This window comes from Corvus hawaiiensis, chromosome 3, assembly GCF_020740725.1.
Source record: "Corvus hawaiiensis isolate bCorHaw1 chromosome 3, bCorHaw1.pri.cur, whole genome shotgun sequence".
Lineage (NCBI taxonomy): Eukaryota > Metazoa > Chordata > Aves > Passeriformes > Corvidae > Corvus > Corvus hawaiiensis.
In genome coordinates this window covers 16,063,766-16,082,964 of record NC_063215.1, presented here as the reverse complement: position 1 = coordinate 16,082,964, position 19,199 = coordinate 16,063,766, and the positions used below count along the sequence as shown (strand labels likewise).

The 19,199-nt window shown below is 37.8% G+C and overlaps 1 protein-coding gene across 5 annotated transcripts in view; it reads left to right on the top strand.

The window, feature by feature from the left end:
* ASAP2 (ArfGAP with SH3 domain, ankyrin repeat and PH domain 2) overlaps positions 1–19,199 on the top strand; it is a 90,938-nt gene that overhangs the window by 5,970 nt on the left and 65,769 nt on the right. For all 5 annotated transcript variants that reach the window (XM_048296557.1, XM_048296555.1, XM_048296556.1 and 2 more), the window contains exons 2-3: positions 13,270–13,342; positions 17,254–17,399. In XM_048296557.1, the coding sequence (XP_048152514.1) occupies positions 13,270–13,342; positions 17,254–17,399 (219 nt within the window). The remainder of the gene's footprint in view (positions 1–13,269; positions 13,343–17,253; positions 17,400–19,199) is intronic.

The following is a 19,199-nucleotide window of genomic DNA, read 5'->3' as shown; positions in this document are numbered from 1 at the left end:
GTTAGTAGCTGAACCACTGTGAACGGCTTTCTTTTTATTCATATGTATTGGGGTAGTGGTAATTAAACAGTTCAAACTCTTAAATCTATTATTTTTTTATATTTTCCACCTTCCATATGTGCGATTATGCATATGTATTACATACAGCTGTTTCCTGTGTAAACTCCAGCACTGCACCTTCTGAGCCTCACTCTTGACAGCCCACACGGTCCGTCTGCCCCAGTTTCCCAGAATCAATCCTTCCGCTTAAAGGAAAGGTTGTTCACTCTTTCATCACCTGACAAAAGTCAGGTCTAGCCTTGTTTAGGTTAACTCTTCCCTCTCTTTTCCTGGGTATCAAACTTCTCAATCCTTTTAAATGTTTACAGTCTCCTTATCTTTCTTAATTTCTTGAAACTCCTTTGTTACAGTGATTTTTGGTGCTTTGTCCTGTCTCTGGAGGTCCCTGCCTTGGCCCAGCCCTGTCCAAGGTACTGGAGCAATGGCTGGAGCTCAGGTGGTCTTCATGCTAAGATGAAATGTCTCTCATGGATGGGCCAGTGGCAAGAGCCTTCACTTATTCTCAGTCCTTGCTGTCTCCAAATAAATCTTCTATTCTTCTTGAAGTTGCTAGAGAGGGAAGAAGCCATGTTACAGTCAGGCATCTGTCACGGCAAGCCAAGCTGCTGACTTTTATACAAGGAAACATAAGCAGGAGAGGCTAATGTGAGAATCGCTGATTTAAAGGCAGGAATCAAGTGGATGTTGTGGAAACAAGCGAAGCGTTTGTTGAATAGTAGGGGCTGAATTAATTGTGTACTAAAAGCAAAACAAAGACATTAAAAGCAAAACATATGCATATATACATATAGGGGAAAAGTCATTAAACTGAGAGCTGGTGAGGTTAATAGAACTGAAGAGAGTTTATGTCCTGAAGCCTGAAAAATGTTCATTAAATATCCCAGGAAAGGGCAAAATTTTTGGGAAATGTACAGACTTGAAACACCCCAGGAAGATTATCACAAATCATCTGAACCTGTCAGACATGGGAAGAAAAAGCCAGGTATTCAGAGGAAAGTTTTGTATTAAAAAATATGTGCAAGGATAAAAGACAAATTTGCAAAGGTCAAGTTTCTTTAGGAATGACAGAAGGCAATAAAGAAAACAAAAGCACTCTTAAGCACATAGAGTTGCAAGGAGGAAAAGAAGAGAAGGAAAATGCAGTTTGAATGTAGTAGTGTTAAAGATAATGTAGGTATTGCCAAATCTAAACAAGTTCTGTGCTGCAGTTTTTGAGCTCAAAGTGTGGGAGAAGGTTAGAATGGATAGCAGGAATAGAGATGCAAGTAAGCAAGGCAATAAACAAAATTGTGAGCTTAAAGCCCTCAGTTTGTTGGGGCTGGTTAACTTACTCCCAGGATTCTGAAAGAGCTAAGATGGTAACTAGCAAATGTTTCTGACAAATCCTCTGAAGACTAGAATGATATCTGATGTAGCACAGAGGGTTAAAAAGGCAGGGATGGAAAGAATACGAGAAATATTTACATTAAAAAAAAATCAGTGCAATAATGCAGAAATGCAGACCATGACTATTAAATTGAGGAGAGGTGTTCTTACTTAAAGGTTCAAGTATTACTGGATGAGTGGCAAGCAAGTAACCAGTTCCCCTCCTGCTTCCAGAAATGCTTGAAAAACACTATAAACATGCATTTACAACAATTACCACTGCTATGCAAGATGACAGTACTTTCGCATTTGTAGCATAGTCAAATGTGCAAGAGGTTCACATTAGGAGAAATTGTGTGTCTCCTTGTTTACTCTTTCATCACGACTGGAAGTTGCTTATGGGAAAACAGAATTACTGAGAATCATACTTGTGAAGCTGTACAAGGTGGTTACACCCAGGTTTCATATAGCATTAAAATACCTCCTTTGGTCCGTTTGTAACTGAGACAGATTTTTTTTTTTTTCTTTAACCCAGCTGGAAAATGCAGTTCTAGTTACAGGACAAGCAGAAGTTCGAAGTTTGTAACTATTGCCTTTATTGCAAATTGATGGCAGGACTTTTTTTTGGTAGCCTTTTCCCCACACAGTCTCACGTTTGTTAGCACAAAGCTTAAGCTCTTCTGTAGGCAGAATGCTTACTGTGTGTAGCTGCTCTTGCTGGGGACAGAGACATCAGCTCAAACAGTCTTGGTATTAGAGGTGAGATTTTCTGTGATTAAGGTGACCACAAACTTCCTTTGTTTGGACTAAATCTAGACTTCTTTTCTGAAGTTTACATCAATCTAGGGATTAAGTGGTCAAGTAAATTTGGCTGGAAAACAACAAAAAATGATAACAAAAGAAAAGGAAGACTCACAAAGTAAGGAGCACCTGAAATGTTTAAGAGGTAATGTGAAGATCAGTCAAATGTGAAGAACAAGAAAAGGAAATCTGAATTAAAAACAAACTGAGAGATGAGTTATCCAGAAGCAGAAGTACTGTAGTGGCATATGAGGAGTTGAAGGGTCAGGAATTGCCATTTGGGCAGAAGCATTAAGGAGGGGATAAGGAAATGCATCAAAAATCTGAGGAAGTTCAAAGGAATTGGAATTGACAGGAACTGCAGAGGGAGTGTGGCACTGTTCACACCGGAAGTAGGATGAAAACACAGGGCTGAGAATGTGGGGGCAGGGCTAATGTGAAAAGGATCAGTATCGCAAGGAGGAGGGCAGGAATATAGGAAAGGGGTAGTGGGGGAGGACAGGGAATAATGATCTCTTAGCTACATCCTACTGTGTAGTTTAGGAGTGGAAGAAGAGTTCTGTATGTTCCCCAGAAAATGGGAAGTAATACTAGGAGTTATGCAGGCTTTATGAGATATGATACGTATCTCAATTTTATTTGGAAAAAGAAAATAATTTACCTTATAGGGGAGAATTTATTGATGGAGAAACCAAGATACAGCATTGTAACTGAATAGGCTTTTTCTTATGAGCAATGCTGCTTTGCAGGAAATTAGCTTGGGTGGTGTGATTCAGTACTTTTCATCTCAAGTAGTAGGCTTTGTTTTCAAGTGAGTAGGTGTTGGACAGAATTTGAAAAATTTGCTTCTTTGTGTGTGTGAACTCTGCTTCACAAAAATATTTACTATGTAAGTGGCATACTGTGCAGTGAAGTGTATTTCTTTGGAGTATATTCTTTAAGAGGTGGCTGTAAAAGTTAACATGAAAGAAGATATAGTATAAATTCTAGCATCTGACTTGTTAAACCAAGAAGAAATAGAGAACTAAGAGAGAAGGCTGAAACTCTGCTCCTTATTGTCTTGGAGCAGTGTGGTGTTCAGAACCATCTGCTGTTTGTGGACCCCTCAGCTATCCCTGATTAAAGATCAGATTATCAATGTAGTTGTAGTCTGAAATCTATAATTCTGTCTAGGCATTATGCTAAGTATGCGTGTAGATACATCAAAACAGCTGAAGTGATTAGAGCTGAACAAATTACTTTCACATTCCTGAAAGCTTTGTACTACATTTAAAAAGCATATAGGAAGGGAAAATAGTAGTGGAGGGATGTAGACGTTCTTATGGATTATTTTCTCATGTTTTATGATTTCTGTTCATTGTTTGTGAAAGATTTCTTTCCTAGAATATGCAATTTCAAGGAAACTTAGGCTGTATTCTAGGGAAGTCAACTCAGAAACAAATGTATTTAGTGATCATTTTAAGCCCCTTCAGTCAAACAGAATTACTGTTTGGCTATTACAATAGAAATTTCCTTAGCACTTGCAAACACAGAACTGGTCTGTAGTCACATGCAAAACATGCACTATGGAGTCTTGCAAAGCACATGTTTCTAATAATTTGTTTATTTTCCAGCACTGTAGGTGTATGTTACATAACAATAGAAAAAATGCCAGCAGAGTCCTCCTACACTCTGAGCTCCATGTGAACTAGGTGCTAATTGGGCTGATGAGAACAGCATTGAAGAAGCAATGAAGTAGTAAATCTTTTGTAAGCTGCTTTTTGTTTGGTTTCATTCATTCTCCTGCTTAGTTCACTCTCTTCAGTTGCTTAAATGGTCTGGATGTAGATGACAAGCATCTCATGTAAGTATTTCCAGCCCAGTCTGTTCTAGGGATGGAGTGGTCATGTTTGCCACTGCCTTCCCTGTCCCGCAGGCAATGTGGATGTGGCACTAGTGCAAGGACGCATGGTGCTTGGTTACATATCAATCCAAGCATTTGTCTCTTCTGCTTCAATCAGTTGATTCAGTAGCTGTTTCCTATTTCATTTAAGAGCAACAAAAGTTCTGATAGGCCTGGACATGCTTCTGTGTTCTAAATGGCTTCAATTTTAAATGCAGAAGTTCTTTGTCTTAGGTAGTGTTTTGTGTTAGGTACCAGCTCTGTACGAATTTACCTTCCTGGTGCTTCACTGATGATACAGGGAAGTACTGTCTATTCCATTTTATAGATACCTTCCATGACATGAACTCTAATTATTTTGGCAAAGTCCACTGTGGGGATAAGGCTTTTATTTTTGTGTCAATATTATGTAAATGAGTATTATATACCTACTGTTTGGTACACTAAGAATTGCGTCACTTAAGATTCACTTACACTTTGGGGCAGCTGTCTCTAGTGACAGGAGTGTCTGCACTGTTAATTTTAGTTCTACTTAAAACTGTAGAAATTCCTGTAGAATTTAAGATCATTGGTTTCAAGATTGTAGTAGTGTCCTGTGATTTCTGAGTTGGGCACCTAAAATGAATGACAACATGTGACAGTTCAGATGCATTCTTTCATTTAAAAACAAATTCCCAAATGGAATTCATAGGATATTATGTTTATGCATTTGTATGACAAGATTCAAGCTGTTTACAGATAGCTACAGCATGACAAAGCATCAACAAAATGAAATACATGCAATTTCTTTTCCATTTAACAAAAAGAAGAGGAAGATACTGATGTTATCAAATATTTGACTGCCATAAGTTGCAAATCTTATACTGGCATTAGTTGCTGTTAATTATACCATTGTGCAGTTACTTTTTAATGGGGAAAAGTGTATTGATACTGAGAGACCATGCAGAGATTTTCAAAAGTATAGTGAATCATAGAGAAGTTGGAGTGAAAATCACAGGCTGAAGTTTGGAAGCCACTGTAGAACAGAAATAATTTTATGGTGTTTCAAGAGAAAATAAGTTTTATCATTTGACACGGAGTTTTATGTGTAATTAATATACCATTAGTATTATAGGTAGATGCTGTTCATAAATTTCTGCCCTAATAATAGAGAGATGATGTTTGATGTGTGCTTTACCTCTGATGAATCTTGTTTTGACAGCTGGTTCCGTGTGTCCCTAGGAATAGTTGGTTCATTTGAGGTGATTTGTCTTACGCTCTTGAAGTCCCCTCTAGGTACCTCTGCCATTGTTGTGGGAATATGGTGTCCTAAGAGTTTCGGGTGTATCATAAACTAGATAGAGCTTGTGTGCCTTCTGTTCCCTTTCAGAATGGACACCCCGTATGTGTCTGCCAGAGATGTTTGTGGCATTGATTTATTATTTATTTCTGTTAAGAAGCTCTCAGTGGCCTATTAAGACTGAAGTTTGATTGCGCTCTGTTGCTGTAGACTCTTCTCTTTTCTAGACTAGTTTCTTGTCCCTAGAATTATTGGATACATAAGGAAGATAAAGGAGTTTTGGATGCGGAGGGATAGATCAGTTTATGGCATCCAGTTGATCTGTGTACACACTGCAAAGGTTCTCATTTTTAGCATAGAGTAAGTACATCATACATAAAGGAAAATGTAACTGTTTAGTTTTTCGTTGTTTTCTAGAGATTGTAACAGGGGTGTCTGCTGGTTCAAGTAGAGGTTTTGAAGACTACAAATAGCAAACTAGTCCATTAATATGGGAACTTTTGAGTATCTGGAAAGTGTTTTAATTTGTTAATTGCTCCCATAAATAACCAAAAATTCTCTTTTCAGAAAGCTTGTCACATGCAGAATAAAGGGGCATTATGTTCTACAAAGATGAATTCTTGTTGCCTCTGATGATGTATACAAAGGTTTAATACTGGGGAAAAGAGTTACTGGATTGAAAAAACTGCAAAAGGAAAATCCCATCAGCCCAGCTCATCATAATGCTGTTGAATGGTAAGAGGGTGAGGATCAGCCTCTTCCAACAGCTGGACTCCGAACCATGAACGGCTTTGATGGATGCTGACAGCAGACAGAAATGCAAAAACCTGAAGTTAGGAAAAAGGTCTCTTGCAGTGTGAGGACCAGAGAATTTTGACACGGGTAAAGAGTTGGTAAAGTTTACTCATCCATTTAAGACAATCATCACTGGAACTTTAATCCTGTTGCCTATGTTACTTTATTTTACATTGTGATATATCTTAGGATGTTGCAGCATGTAATATTAAATAAATGGAGATGGACACAAAGAATTGGCTACTGCAACTGAAAAATAAACAACAATTAAATAAGGGAGTTTTATTTACACACCCTCTGTTTAAAAATGAGCCACTGTAAAGAGTAAATGCATCATCTGTTACATTGCTTATGAGATCTGTATTTAAAGTCCAGTCATCTTTGAAAGCAGATAGCTGCAATGTTGGAGAAGGAAAGTGTATTTTTCAGTGTAAAAATTGGTTCATGCAGGAGGTGGGTATGTTCTGGAGAAATAGTTAGCATAAGCAGCTTCCATTCTTTGTTTTAAGCAAGAGATTTTATTTCACAAAAATGCTTGATGTCTGTCTCCCAGTTAAGTATTGGTTGCATTTCTAACTTTTTGTAGTGAGGGAAGCCTGTGGAAATCAATTAATACACAGACACAGCACCTGTTTTGTTTAGTGTGAAACGGTCTCATTTAGTGGCTTGTATTAATGATGTAACATTTTGTAGCTCTGAACCTCTCATTTGGGATTTCTCTTCTCATAGAAGTAGTCTGTTAGAGAATTCTGGTTTTTAGGCATCCCTTCTTTGTTTTAATGAATTCGTTGTACAAAGTCATCATGCTCAGGTCTGGTTTTATACACAACATAGAGCAGTGCCAAATTCTCCCATCCTTTACCTTTGCAGCAGAATTACTGTGCACTTCCAAGTATTAATTTCCCAAAGCAGTGGTATTACTTTTTTCCACTGTGCATATCCTTAGCTCAATAGTTTACTTCATTCTTCTGCCAAATACACCAGTGCTTGTTTAAACAGGTTGCCTTGGCATTGGGCCCACAAGAACCACAAACCCAGATGCTGGAGAAATAATGCTTTTGTGGAAAGGGACCTTTCAGAGATGATTCTGCCATAAACTCTGTCCTTTTTATTGCAGGTCTGTCTCTGTACCTTCAGTCTCTTTAGCTGACAGGTCTCACACCAGAGAGCTCATTTATACAAATTAACTGTCATAGCTACTGCAGTTTTTCACATGCATACTCCAAGTAAAGTAATTGCCCCAAATTAAAGTTTTTTAAATTACCATTGTTTTAGGATACATTTAGAAGCTACAGTGCCTTGCTCCAGACTATGCCTGTGAGGGTTTTTTCCACCCTTTGTATCAGTCCCTCTGTGATTGTGCAAGGTGATCAGTGGAAGGAAACCGGAGAGGATTTAGAAAAGAAACTAATACATTGAAGGAGGAAATGACATAACAGTAGGAGAATGGAAAGAGGATTCTGGAGGGGGATAACATAATTTAGGAAGTTTTTTTACCACCCTCTGTAGCAGAAAAGTGGATTGAAGCCAGCAGTGTTGACAGTTCATTTCTAGTAGAAAAATAACAAACTGAGACAGAATGTCTGTGGATATGTCTGATCTTTTGAGTCAGCAAGGATTAATTACAGCAAATATCAGATTGCCTGTAAAGATACACCAGAAAAGCCAAACTATTGTGCTTCCTGGATACAAGTATAAAAAACTTGCTGTTTTTAATTTTTAAACAAGACCAGTCCAGTGAGACACAAGAGCCTTTTTTTGTTCTGCTGGCTCTACAATAACTACTTGATTGCCTCTCTTTTCCTTATCTGACCAAGTTTCTTCCTGTGCCCTTTTGTTTTTGGGAAGGATGTTCCTATATGTGTTCAGCATCTGCAGCAGCCTCTGGCATTATTACTTATTTTGAAATACTGGAGTGGATGAAGTGCAGAATTTATGGCTGTTGAGTAGCCTGATGTTTTGAAGCAAATTGCTAAAATTGAGAGTCAGATCTGATTTTGTTTTAAAGAAATAATGTTAAGATAACTGTGTATAGTGGATCAAATATCAGTGTGTTAGTATTTTTTTGTGTATTTGTCAGGTAGATGTTCAGTGTAGGAAAGAACACGTAGGTTCCTGGCTCCAGGATAATTTTTCAAATGACACAAGGATTTATTTCCTAAAATTTTGTTACTGCTTTAGCAGTACTTCCACGCATCTGTTGTTGTTCCAATGGACTCTTTATTTTACAAAATGGTAACCTTGAGACTTTCCTCAAATTCAGATCCAGTTCTGTGAATATTTTCAGTGAAACCCCATCCAAATAGCTGAAAATGTGAAATAGTTACTTTATGCTTTCCAAAAAGAAGCTGCTGTGGGTAAGAAGGAAGGAATGCTTTAAAGATTTTGAACTGTTTTAAATGCAAAATAAAGTAAAGGTGATGGCCGACTCCTTCCTCTTCTTCGGTCACTACTTCCCATGGTAGTAGTGTCGAGTTTAGTTTTTTTCTTTCCCTTGTCTGGAATTAGAAAATTTGGGCTTCTTGTTTCTCTTGAGAATAGCCTGTTGGGCTATGTAGTGTTTCTGGATGAGAGTATCTCAGTCTTTTGTTTTTAAACTCATTACTGGAAAATGGGAGATTATCCTGGGGACGGATGTGTACGTGCTTTTCTTTGCTTGCTGCCCCGAACATCTGCTGTTGGCCGCTCCTGATAGAGGATATCAGGTTAAATGGAGTGTTGATCTGATCCAGTATGGCTGTTTTTCTCTTCCTTCACAGATAATTAATTATTTTCTGGGCCACAAAGGAAAAAGACACTGGTGTGAGGACACTTGCATAAGATAAAGACTGAGACTTCTGCTGTAAGTTTGGCACAAAAGATGTTTAATGAACCACTAGAGCCTGGGGACTCTCCACTTATGCTGCTACTGCCCTGGTTTTCCCCGTACCCTTTGGCTCTGTAAAAGGTGCCAAAATCATCTCTGGGATGTTCAGTTTCTGAGTTTCTGTCTTCCTGCTTTTTTTCCTCACTCAGTTAAATATGCTAATAATAGGACAGTTTGCTTCTCCTCTCTCCACTGAAAAGAGCAAATAATACATTCATCTTTTGTGCCAAACATCTCTGTTGCACAGATCTATTTAGACAGTATGGATTTGGGGATTGATGCTAGTTTTTTTCTTTCCTTTTTTTTTTTTGGGAGAGAGGGAAGCAGCACAATTAAATGTTTGAAAATTTTATATCCTGGTGGGCTTAAATCTTTCTAGGCAACGTGAAACAGACTTTAACAGCTTTATTATTATTATCATTATTATTATTATTACTCTTTTAAAATAGGTTGAGGAGTAGGATGTGGAATAACATTTCAGGACATTTCAGTAATCTCAGACTGATTTCTTCCTTGTAAGATGGATTTGGTTCTAGTTAGCTGACACATTTTACTGTTCAAAGTAGAAATCTTTGAAACAGAGAAAATGGAAATTGGCCTTTGACAAGTGAAACTGGACCTTGTTCCTACGTGTGGAAAAAAGCTTTGCTACTTATCACTGGTAGCTTGAGTCCTCTCTCTTGTGTTCCTTTGAAAATCTGCATTTTATTTTGATATGCTTGTTGCCCTCCCTAGTATACTTGTGACTAAAAAGTAATTTACCTTAAAAATGGTTTCATCAGATTGCCATCAGAAATCACATGAAAGTAAAGGAACAGAAGACATAAATACTGTATTTGGAAAAAGATTGCACTGACAAGGACATGCTCAAGGAGGTCACTTTCAAGTTTCTGTTTCAGTTCATGTGCATAACACCAGTTCCACAACAATGTGACTTCTTTTCTTATGTGCTGTAGAGAATTTGGTTTGGTTTTTTTCCCCTTAAGTCAAAGTTATATTTACTGGTTTTAACAACAGAGAAGTCTGAGTGCTCATCAGTAGAAACTGATGGGGCTATGAATATTATTTATATGGCCTCGTAGACTCAGTTGTGCTGAAACAGATGCTAAAATACAGGTTTTTGAGGCAAAACTAGAAACATTACATGGGAGGACAAAATGATTCCACCATATGAAATGCATGGTCACTTTTCTTCTTGTTCAGGAGTTTACTGGTCATTTTAAGTGAATAAAAAGAAATGCTAGAATATGCAACATCTGAAGCCATTTTAAAATTCCCTGCTTCTGACACTACTGAGAATGCACAAAGAAGTTGAATGAGGGTGCATTTTGGTGCATGTGTGTGCATTGGGATAGTGTGTGTATATTTATGAAACAAACACAGGCTTAGAAATGTGAACTATAAAAAAGCCACAGCTGGACTTAGACTGATTTCCTAGTGCTAAGATGAGGACAAAGAAAAGGACAAGAAAATATGAAGAACAGCAGTAAAGACAAGGAGTGACATTTTCAAGTTTTATCCTGAAATGATTCCTTTGAAACACTATATATGAATAAACACCAATGCTATTCAAGTAAACAAAGTCCTCCTATTTTTTAGTCTGTAAGCAAGACTGAAATACAGTATTAAAGATGCAAAGCTTTTCAGTATTTTGCCCATTAGTTGTAGGCACACATAGCCACTCTTAAATGTCATACACTATGAAAAGATTGCACCAAGGAAGGGAGGAACAGACAAAACCTCCTACAGATGCAAGTCTAGTTTTCTTACCACAATTGGAAACATAGTAATTGTATTTCATAAATGTATTAATTAATTAATTAATCTATCTGTTTATTTATCTATGTATTTATTTAAGGTCCCCCTTAAAATGGCTAGATATTTTTTATCCTTTGTTTCCTGTTTGGAAAGCTTTCCAGAACTGATTTTTCCTCCCAGTTTCTAGTCACATTTTTTTCAGGTTCAGGTACAGCTTTGCACTGATGCAGCTGAAAAGACAGGCAGGGGATGAAGAGAGAACCCTGACCTGTACAGTTTGAACACATTAGGGTTTTATGTTTTGCTTGTTGTGTTGTCCTTGGTACTCTCTGTGGGGTATTTTCCCCGCTATCCTTTGTTTTGAATTTTTATGTGGACCAGCTGTCTGGAATGGGTTGATGCTTGAGTTGTCACTGGTGTATTAGGCGCATTAGCTGCCATTTCTGTTGGACCCTGGCTATGCTGTGCCTTGTGGGTTTATTCCTCTACTGCTTGATCCTGGCTAAAGTGGAAGTTGGTTGAGAGGCGTTTCAAACCAAAATAATGAGGAAGAGGATTTAGATGAGGAAGAGGATTTGAGGTTTTTTCCTTACTGGGAGTTTGTGCTTTCTGATTGAGGCAGCCTTGGGCCAGAGGATTTTATGAATCCATAGATCCATCTGGATCCCTGACCGCAGTAGTACAATTAATCCCATGCATTTATCCTTCCAACATTTCTCTTCCTGAAGAATTATCTCCCCCAAACTAAGGTGCAGAGATCTAATATTTTCTCAGCTGCACACACAAATCTAAGATTTACCTGAGAATTGAATTCTTAAGTTTTAAGTCTCTGGTTGTCAACCTTCTCTTTGGACTGTTGCTTGTAATGCTTGTAGTTGGAGACATTCCTTTTGCTTGGACTCCAAGAGGGTGATTGTGCTTTGACGCAGTCATCAATGAAATTATCATTCCTCTGTAGTCAGCTGATTGGAGAGTGCTTTTCTGAGGTTATTTTTAGAAATCACCAAATATACAATGAGGGAGTTCCCTTCATGTACTCCCATCCAAACAGGTGACTAATCTAACCTTGGAGATCATACTAGATACGGATTTGTTGGAGTAGATGGAATTCAAATTGCTGAAGAGGGTGAACAAACCTGGCATGGCTTTTATGGGCTTTCTTAGATTATTTTATTTTTCACTTCTTCTGTAGTTCAGAATTCCAGGTGAAAAGGCCTCTGCACCTTTCCTACTAATATGTTTCATATGTTAAAATATATACGTGCTAATATAAAGATGCTGAAGGCAAAACCTCAAATGGATACAGCAGTACACAGTTACAGTGACACTGCAACATTGATGTTCAGGCATTGTCTAAATTGCTTGGTTTCCATGCAGTGCTGTGAAGATTTTGTCCAGCTATTTGTGGTCTAAACAGATTCAGTTTAAGAATACCCCCAAAATTAGGGGGCTTAATATTTCTTTTTGCATTCACTGTGTTAAAATAATTGGATAGACTCCTAGGGGCTTGACTTTTCCAAATTGTGTTTCTTACACAAATGATTAACAATAAAAAAGGGTAGGTCAGATGTGTAACTGCTGCAATTCATTGAAATGTTTTGCATGAAAACTGGAATGAATTTGGTGGGTTTTCTTTGCTTTATCATGTATCATGCTAAACAGCTCTTGGCATAATACAATTTGTAGTGTTCAGTATTGTTCTTCAGTGGGGTCTAAATTCACCACCATCTTTGGAACATACATTTTCTCCAAGTTTCACAACTTTTTTTTTTTTTTTTTTTAATTAATTTATATAATCATAATTCTGCTTCTCCCTTCTGGAACAATTCTACATTCTTGAGTCTGCTCTTATTTCACTTCAGTAAGCAAAATGGTTGCCTGCTTTTACTTCTTTCTTCATAACAAATTGATTATAAGTGCTTGAGCATTCTGGGAAAGATTTAAACTTGAATTTTATATAGTGTTGGGGGAAGCTTTGCCTAGTGTTAAACTGTGTGAAAGATATTTGAGAGATGTGCAATTTATTTTGTTCAGCGTAGCAGTGAGAAAGTTCATATAGTTGAGAATGCAATTAACTAAATTATCCAGGAAAACTGAAATTAAATTCCATTTTCAATATTCTGCCTGAGGAAGTGATATTGCTTGTGTCTTCAGCAGTGTCAGAACATATGATGGGTGAAAACTGTTTTAAGCTTCTTTAATAATTTAGCATGGAAAGACGCTATTGTGTAAATTGTTTCCTGCTGAGTTTACATGATGCTGGTCACCAGCCAAAGATGGAGGAGGTGTTTTTTTGGGCAAGGGTACAGAATAGGTTGTATAAATGGGGGTGGAAGCAAATGGTAAGTAATTCATTAATTAGGGGAATAAAGTAAACTATGTAATAGTTGTAATTACAGCAGGTTTCCAGGGCAGAAATTTGCCAGAGGACAATCCACTATTACATTTTTCTTTTTTTTTTAGGCTCTAGATGTTGACCGAACTGTTCTCTATAAAATGAAGAAATCTGTCAAAGCCATAAACTTATCTGGTCTGGGTAAGTACATAATTCCTGTTAGTTTATATTGGTGAAATTGGAAGATTTAAGCAGTCAGATGTCATAGTGAATCAGAAGGAGTGATATGGGTAACTCTGAGAAGAGAAATATGTGCATTTTAAGTGTCAATCTTGAACTAGCTGTTTGATCATGAGCTCAGTAAGGATGAGATGTTGTGGGGTAGCTAAACTTCTCTTGCTGCCATACTGGTACCAAGTGGTGAAGCTGTGCTCTCCTCTTTCCACTGGGTCTGGGCTACCTGCTCCTTTTGTCATGCCTGCTGTTTGGCAGATCCCTAGATGAGTTTTTAAGCTTGTATAAAGCTGCATATGCAGTGAGATCAACTTAATCAGGATTAGATGAGCACCTGAAGTGGTAGGGCCATGTGTATCATCAAGAGATGAGGGTGTGGGAGGGGTGAAATTACTCTTTGGCAGCAGTAAGAAGCTACATTGGCTCTACTGCTTTGTGAGACCTCACTCTCCCTGGTGGCTTCCAGTTATGTATGTTGAGAACTTCATGACAAGAAAGAGGTGATGAGCTGCAACTTTTTATTGTCATGAGGTAAAAAATCAGATATTTTCCTTATAATGCTGAATAAAATGCAAAGAACTATTTCTGTGTGCCTTTTTAAATGTGTGCCAATCTCTTGGAGTTGTGTATGTTTATCTTCTTTGAAAAAAATAACTGAAGCTTTTGTTTTTGTGGATCAGCAGCATTTTGTGAATAAGAAACAGCATTTGTTTTTTGTGGATAAGAAACAGCATTTGGTTGGCTTTTGTTCTCACTGTGCAGTTCATAGCAATTAGAGCTAACAAAACCTGTATTAAATGCAAAATAGACAGGCCTGTCAACCTTGGAGAGCCACCAATATCTGACAGAACTTGTGGCCATGTTGGTGTTCAGACACAAGGTTAGAACAAGAACTGCTATTGTGGTATAATTCATCTCAGCTAATTGAAAGGAAGTTCCTTGTCGAATGTAATGAAGCTGTTACCTTTGGATTGTGGAGGGTCCAGTTTAAGATTCATCAGGAGCTGTTTCATTGGTTTGGCATCCTTTATTCTCTTCTTTTTCTTGCTTGGCTGGTTTTTCTTTTTGGCTGTTGGGGTTTTTTAAAATTTTATTCTAGAATGCTAGACTATGCTTCATAATCAGAGTACCTGTTAGAGCATTGTAGCAAATCACTAGTCTTTGCGTAAAATCAGTACCTTGCCCATGATTTAAATTTGTGCTGCCCACCCAATCTTGACAAGAAAGGTTTGGAGGCACTTCTCTTCCACCAGCAGAAACATCACTAACCAAGCCACCTGTCAGCCCTTGGGGTTTCTTTTGACAAAACAAACCCCATGGTCCCACACTCCTAAGAGCACAGTGACTGGATTTTTAGTATAGGTTCCCTAAATATTAAATCTACATGTTTTGTATTTCTGTTTTAATGTGAGAGTTTACAAACCATTATTAAGGATTACATCGTGACTCCCAATTTGTACGTAGCTTGGGTTCTTACTTAAAGAAAACCTCTAAACCCTCAAAACTGGATCAAGTTTCTTTTCTTGATAGATTTCATACCTTTTGTTTGTAGAGAAACTTTTAAAATTCATCAGGAAAAAACCATAGGACAGGAAGAGTATTTTGGAGGGTTCCATGGGAAAAGTAGATTTTTGTGTTCTTCAGAAGCAATTGGGGAGTACCAGCACAGTTATTAGTACTGCTGCAATAAACTACCATCAGCATTCTGGGGAATGTCTCAGAATCCGGAAGAACAGTCCCTAGGATGCTGGGGAATAGAAGACTCCTGGGGATGCCATGTGGAATGGATGCTGTGCTGGTTTCCTAAGGTAAAAAGTCAGCATGGCACAGTTACTGGTTGCACATCTAGCCATAACACTTAATGGTAGTAGCCTTTGCACCTTGCTTTCATGCAGGGGCAGCTTTCTCTTTTTGCAGTAGGAGTTGTGGCCTGACCTCTTCTCTCACCTGGGTTCACGTAAGCTAAGGTGGATGCAGGAAGCAGTGAGGATGCAGGAAGCAGTGTGGAAATAATTCACCTCACTGGGTAGATTTGAGATCTAGAGGCGCTGTGGCCTGCCACATTCTCGTTTTTGCTGCCTGTGCCAGTTCACTGAAAGCTTGTTCAGGTGTATATATGTCACACAATAGAATTAGTTGAACATCCTTACTTCATCCTACAGCAAAAATTTTGGTAAGTGCTCAGCCCTTGCTGTTGATGCTGAGGAAAAAAAGTAAATTTCAGTGCTAGTACTCAGTTTTTAAATTTAATAGCTATCTGAAAACAGTCACAGGCTGCAAATTCAAGTGCTCAAGTTAAAAACTTGTAGAATTAATGCTGGTTGTGTAACTTCAATTCTGCATATACATTATGTCAGTCTTAAATTACATGGTGCTATACCACTGCTGCACAGGGTTTTGGTTTCATATATTGGAAATTAGAGAAAATTTGTAGCTATTGAGAAACAAAGTTCTTGAATGGCTGTCCAGATAGGACACATGAACACAGGCTTGTTTTTAGTCTGGAGCACGAGAAGTTTCTTGAACAGGTTGTATAACAAATTCACAGAAATTTGGGAAATGACATTGTATCAAAAATCCTTTGGATATTAAATGTGTTGATGTGTACAAATGGGCTTGAAATGAAACTGGATCATTGCTTGTTTGAACAGATTAATCCTCTCTGAATAATCTTCAGGGTTTATGCTAGTCTCATGTAATGACTGAGACAGTCCTTTTCTTATTAATGCATAATTTGTTTTCTAGAGTGTGGAGTTTTTTTCCCTGACTTCCTTTGAAACTTTAGAAATTGTCTACAGCTAGAGTAAGAAACAGGCAATGTTACCTTTGTCAGGTGCTGACTTGGTGTACTTTGCCCACATGCTCAAGCTTGACATGGTCACTAAACTTGGGTTCAGAAAAACTTTCTGTTTTATTCCACAGGTCAAACTGATTTTTGATAAAGGGATGTTTTATGCCTGTCTGTATAGGCAAGTAACCCAGGAGTGACCTAGGAATAAATCACTTGGGCAAGGTAGTTAAGACTGAAGCCTCTCAGATTTCCTTTATATTTGAATCAGGGGAATTTATTTTATGCCTAGATTTCTTCTCATTCCCTGGGCTGAATAACCCCCCAACATGTGCAGCTCAAAGCTTTCTGAACATTGGTGTTAGGTGTGTGCAGGATGAGTTGCACTGGTGTAGCCCAGGAGATCTGGATGACTTCTAGGGCAGAGCTTCTGATTTTGTTCTCTCAGAAAGGAATCTGGTTGTCACGAACCGGAATTGCTTTCAGAACTGAACTGGCCTGTGGTAAATGCAGATTGCTAGGATTCGCTTCAGATCTCCACTGCTGCCCTGAATTGGAGAACTAACATAGATATGGTTTTGTTCTCCTTTTTAATGTGGTTTATAGTCCTTTTTCTTAGGGCGAATCAAGACTATTTGATCTATTGCCTTCTGTTGTACAGATCCAAGACTCTGCCAGCACACTTTAGTTCTTCTGTTTCTTTTTCAGCACACATAACATAACACAGTAAAACATAACAGCACGCAGTTAAAATTAGAAAGTGTTAATAAAAGACTCTAAAATCGGAAAGTTCATTATAGGAGCTGGGAGTTGTTATGGGGTCTCTGCTATGGTGCAGAAACATTGTGGGTCTTTCTAGAGTGTCAGATGTTTGTCTTGTCTTGGCACATTGTCATTTGTACAAGGTGGACAGGTACATGCAAACCACTTCAGGCGTATCAGTGTTAAAATGTAAAGAATAACTGTTTTTTGTATTAAGTAAACATTTGTAACAATAACTGTGGAAAGTTGTTTTTTTTAAAACCATCAATTGTGATTTCAGTAACCTTTTATCTACTGATGATATCTTCCTGTTTTGCTCTTTTTGAAGCTCACGTGGAAAATGAAGAACAGTATACACAAGCACTGGAGAAGTTCGGTGGCAACTGTGTTTGCAGGGATGACCCGGATTTGGGAACAGCATTTTTAAAATTTTCTGTGTTTACAAAGGAATTAACTGCACTCTTCAAAAATTTGGTAAGAATTATTTAAAACATGTTGAAATTTTAAAGCCATTATAAAGGCTGTATTTTGGAATTACAACAGCTCTTCATATTGAAGACAATTTGTGTTTTAGAAACCATTGTTCTTTAAAAAACTCTCAGCTTATGAAAATGTCTTATGTTCTAGGCTTTCCCCTTGCAGAAGTCAAAACTCAAGCCAAACCAAAGAAACTAGAAAAGAAACCACCACAAAACACAAACACAACAAACCTCCCTCTTCACTTAGCACGTCTAAAAGCTTCCTACAATAGTTATAACATGCATTATGAAACACCCATCTCAGTTTGCTTTAAAATTGTGAAACCAGCAAAACCCAACTTGATTTACTGTGTGATCATGCTGTTTTACATTACCTTTTCCCACTTTCCATTTGTATTTGTAAAGGGAGATTTTAGCGGCCCTGGAAGAGAGTGTTCTTGCTTCTCAGGGAAGTGAGTCAGGGAAACAAAATCAAACAAAATGCTCTAACAACAGTAGCATCCATTGGGGATCAAGCCTACAGCTGAAGCCAGTAAGTCTTAAAAGCCTATTTGGTGAGCCAAATGGGATGGAACCAAATGGAACAACAGAATTTTTAATTATAAATGGAGAATTTTCAGCCTCAATTTCTCATTAATCAGAGGGTACAAAAAGGGCAGATTCTGATTACATCCTAGTAGCTAGAGCTTTCCCATATCTTAAGTACCAAATTTACTTGAATTCACAGAACTCTTACACCAGGGGCTAGGAAGGGGAAGTGACCCAGATTCCCAGAAGCATTTAAAACTCTGTGTCTGCTGAAATCAATGGCATGGAGACACATCAAATGCTTTTGTGAGTCTAGACCAAATGTCTGTAGTTTGCAGCCAGCTGGTCATAATCACTTCTTTGGGGAATGTTTCCAGCTGATGGGGTTTAGGGCAGTTCCATTCATTCTCTGATGCTGTCCTCTCTTTTTACCCAATCATGATATTGATGAATACAGCCCCAAATGTATTTATCAACAATGAAATATATTTCACATTGGTTATATTGATTTTAACGTCTCTGGAAGTACAAATATTATCTGAGATTATGTATCAGAAGAGGCATCCTCATTCAGTGTGAGTCAGTTATCCCAAGTCTCTCATACAGAGGCAGGCAGCTCCTATGGAAAGGAAAATGGAATGGGTCTTCTAATTGATACCTTCTGTTGACTAAAACCCCCTCTCTATCATATATTAATTGCAGTATGATGAATTCATTAGGCAAGTGGATCTGGGAAATGGGATGTTTAGGTGATTTTAAAAAGCTACACCCCCTCCCCAGAAAAAGCTTTTAATGTGTTACATTGCAAGAATACTTCTGAAAGCTAGAAGGTGTTGCTTTTTTACCAAAAATCTTAGCTATTTGTTCTCTTAAAACCAGAAACTACTATATTTGCAAAATGTTTCTGAAAATAATGACTTTTCTTCCACACTTTGGGAAGGAAAAACACCAAAATAAGTATCTATGGCAAGCTGGAATGCATGTTTTTGTTATCTTTTGTTATCCACCTAAGTTTTGTGTGTGTCTTCTCCAAGGAATATTTGTAGTTCTTTTTGCTGTGTACTGGTTTTTTTTAGAAGCAGCCACGTACATTTGCTTCAGTTTGTGTGTATAAGAAGAGGATATGTCATAAGAGAGTAGTTAAGTCTTTAGTTTTTCTCAGTTTGTGATTCTGATTTTCTCTATTTTTCTAGTGAAGAGTAACTTCTGCATAGGCCTGAATGTAATTTTTTTTTTAACATTGCAATAGCATAGGCACCTTCTCTCT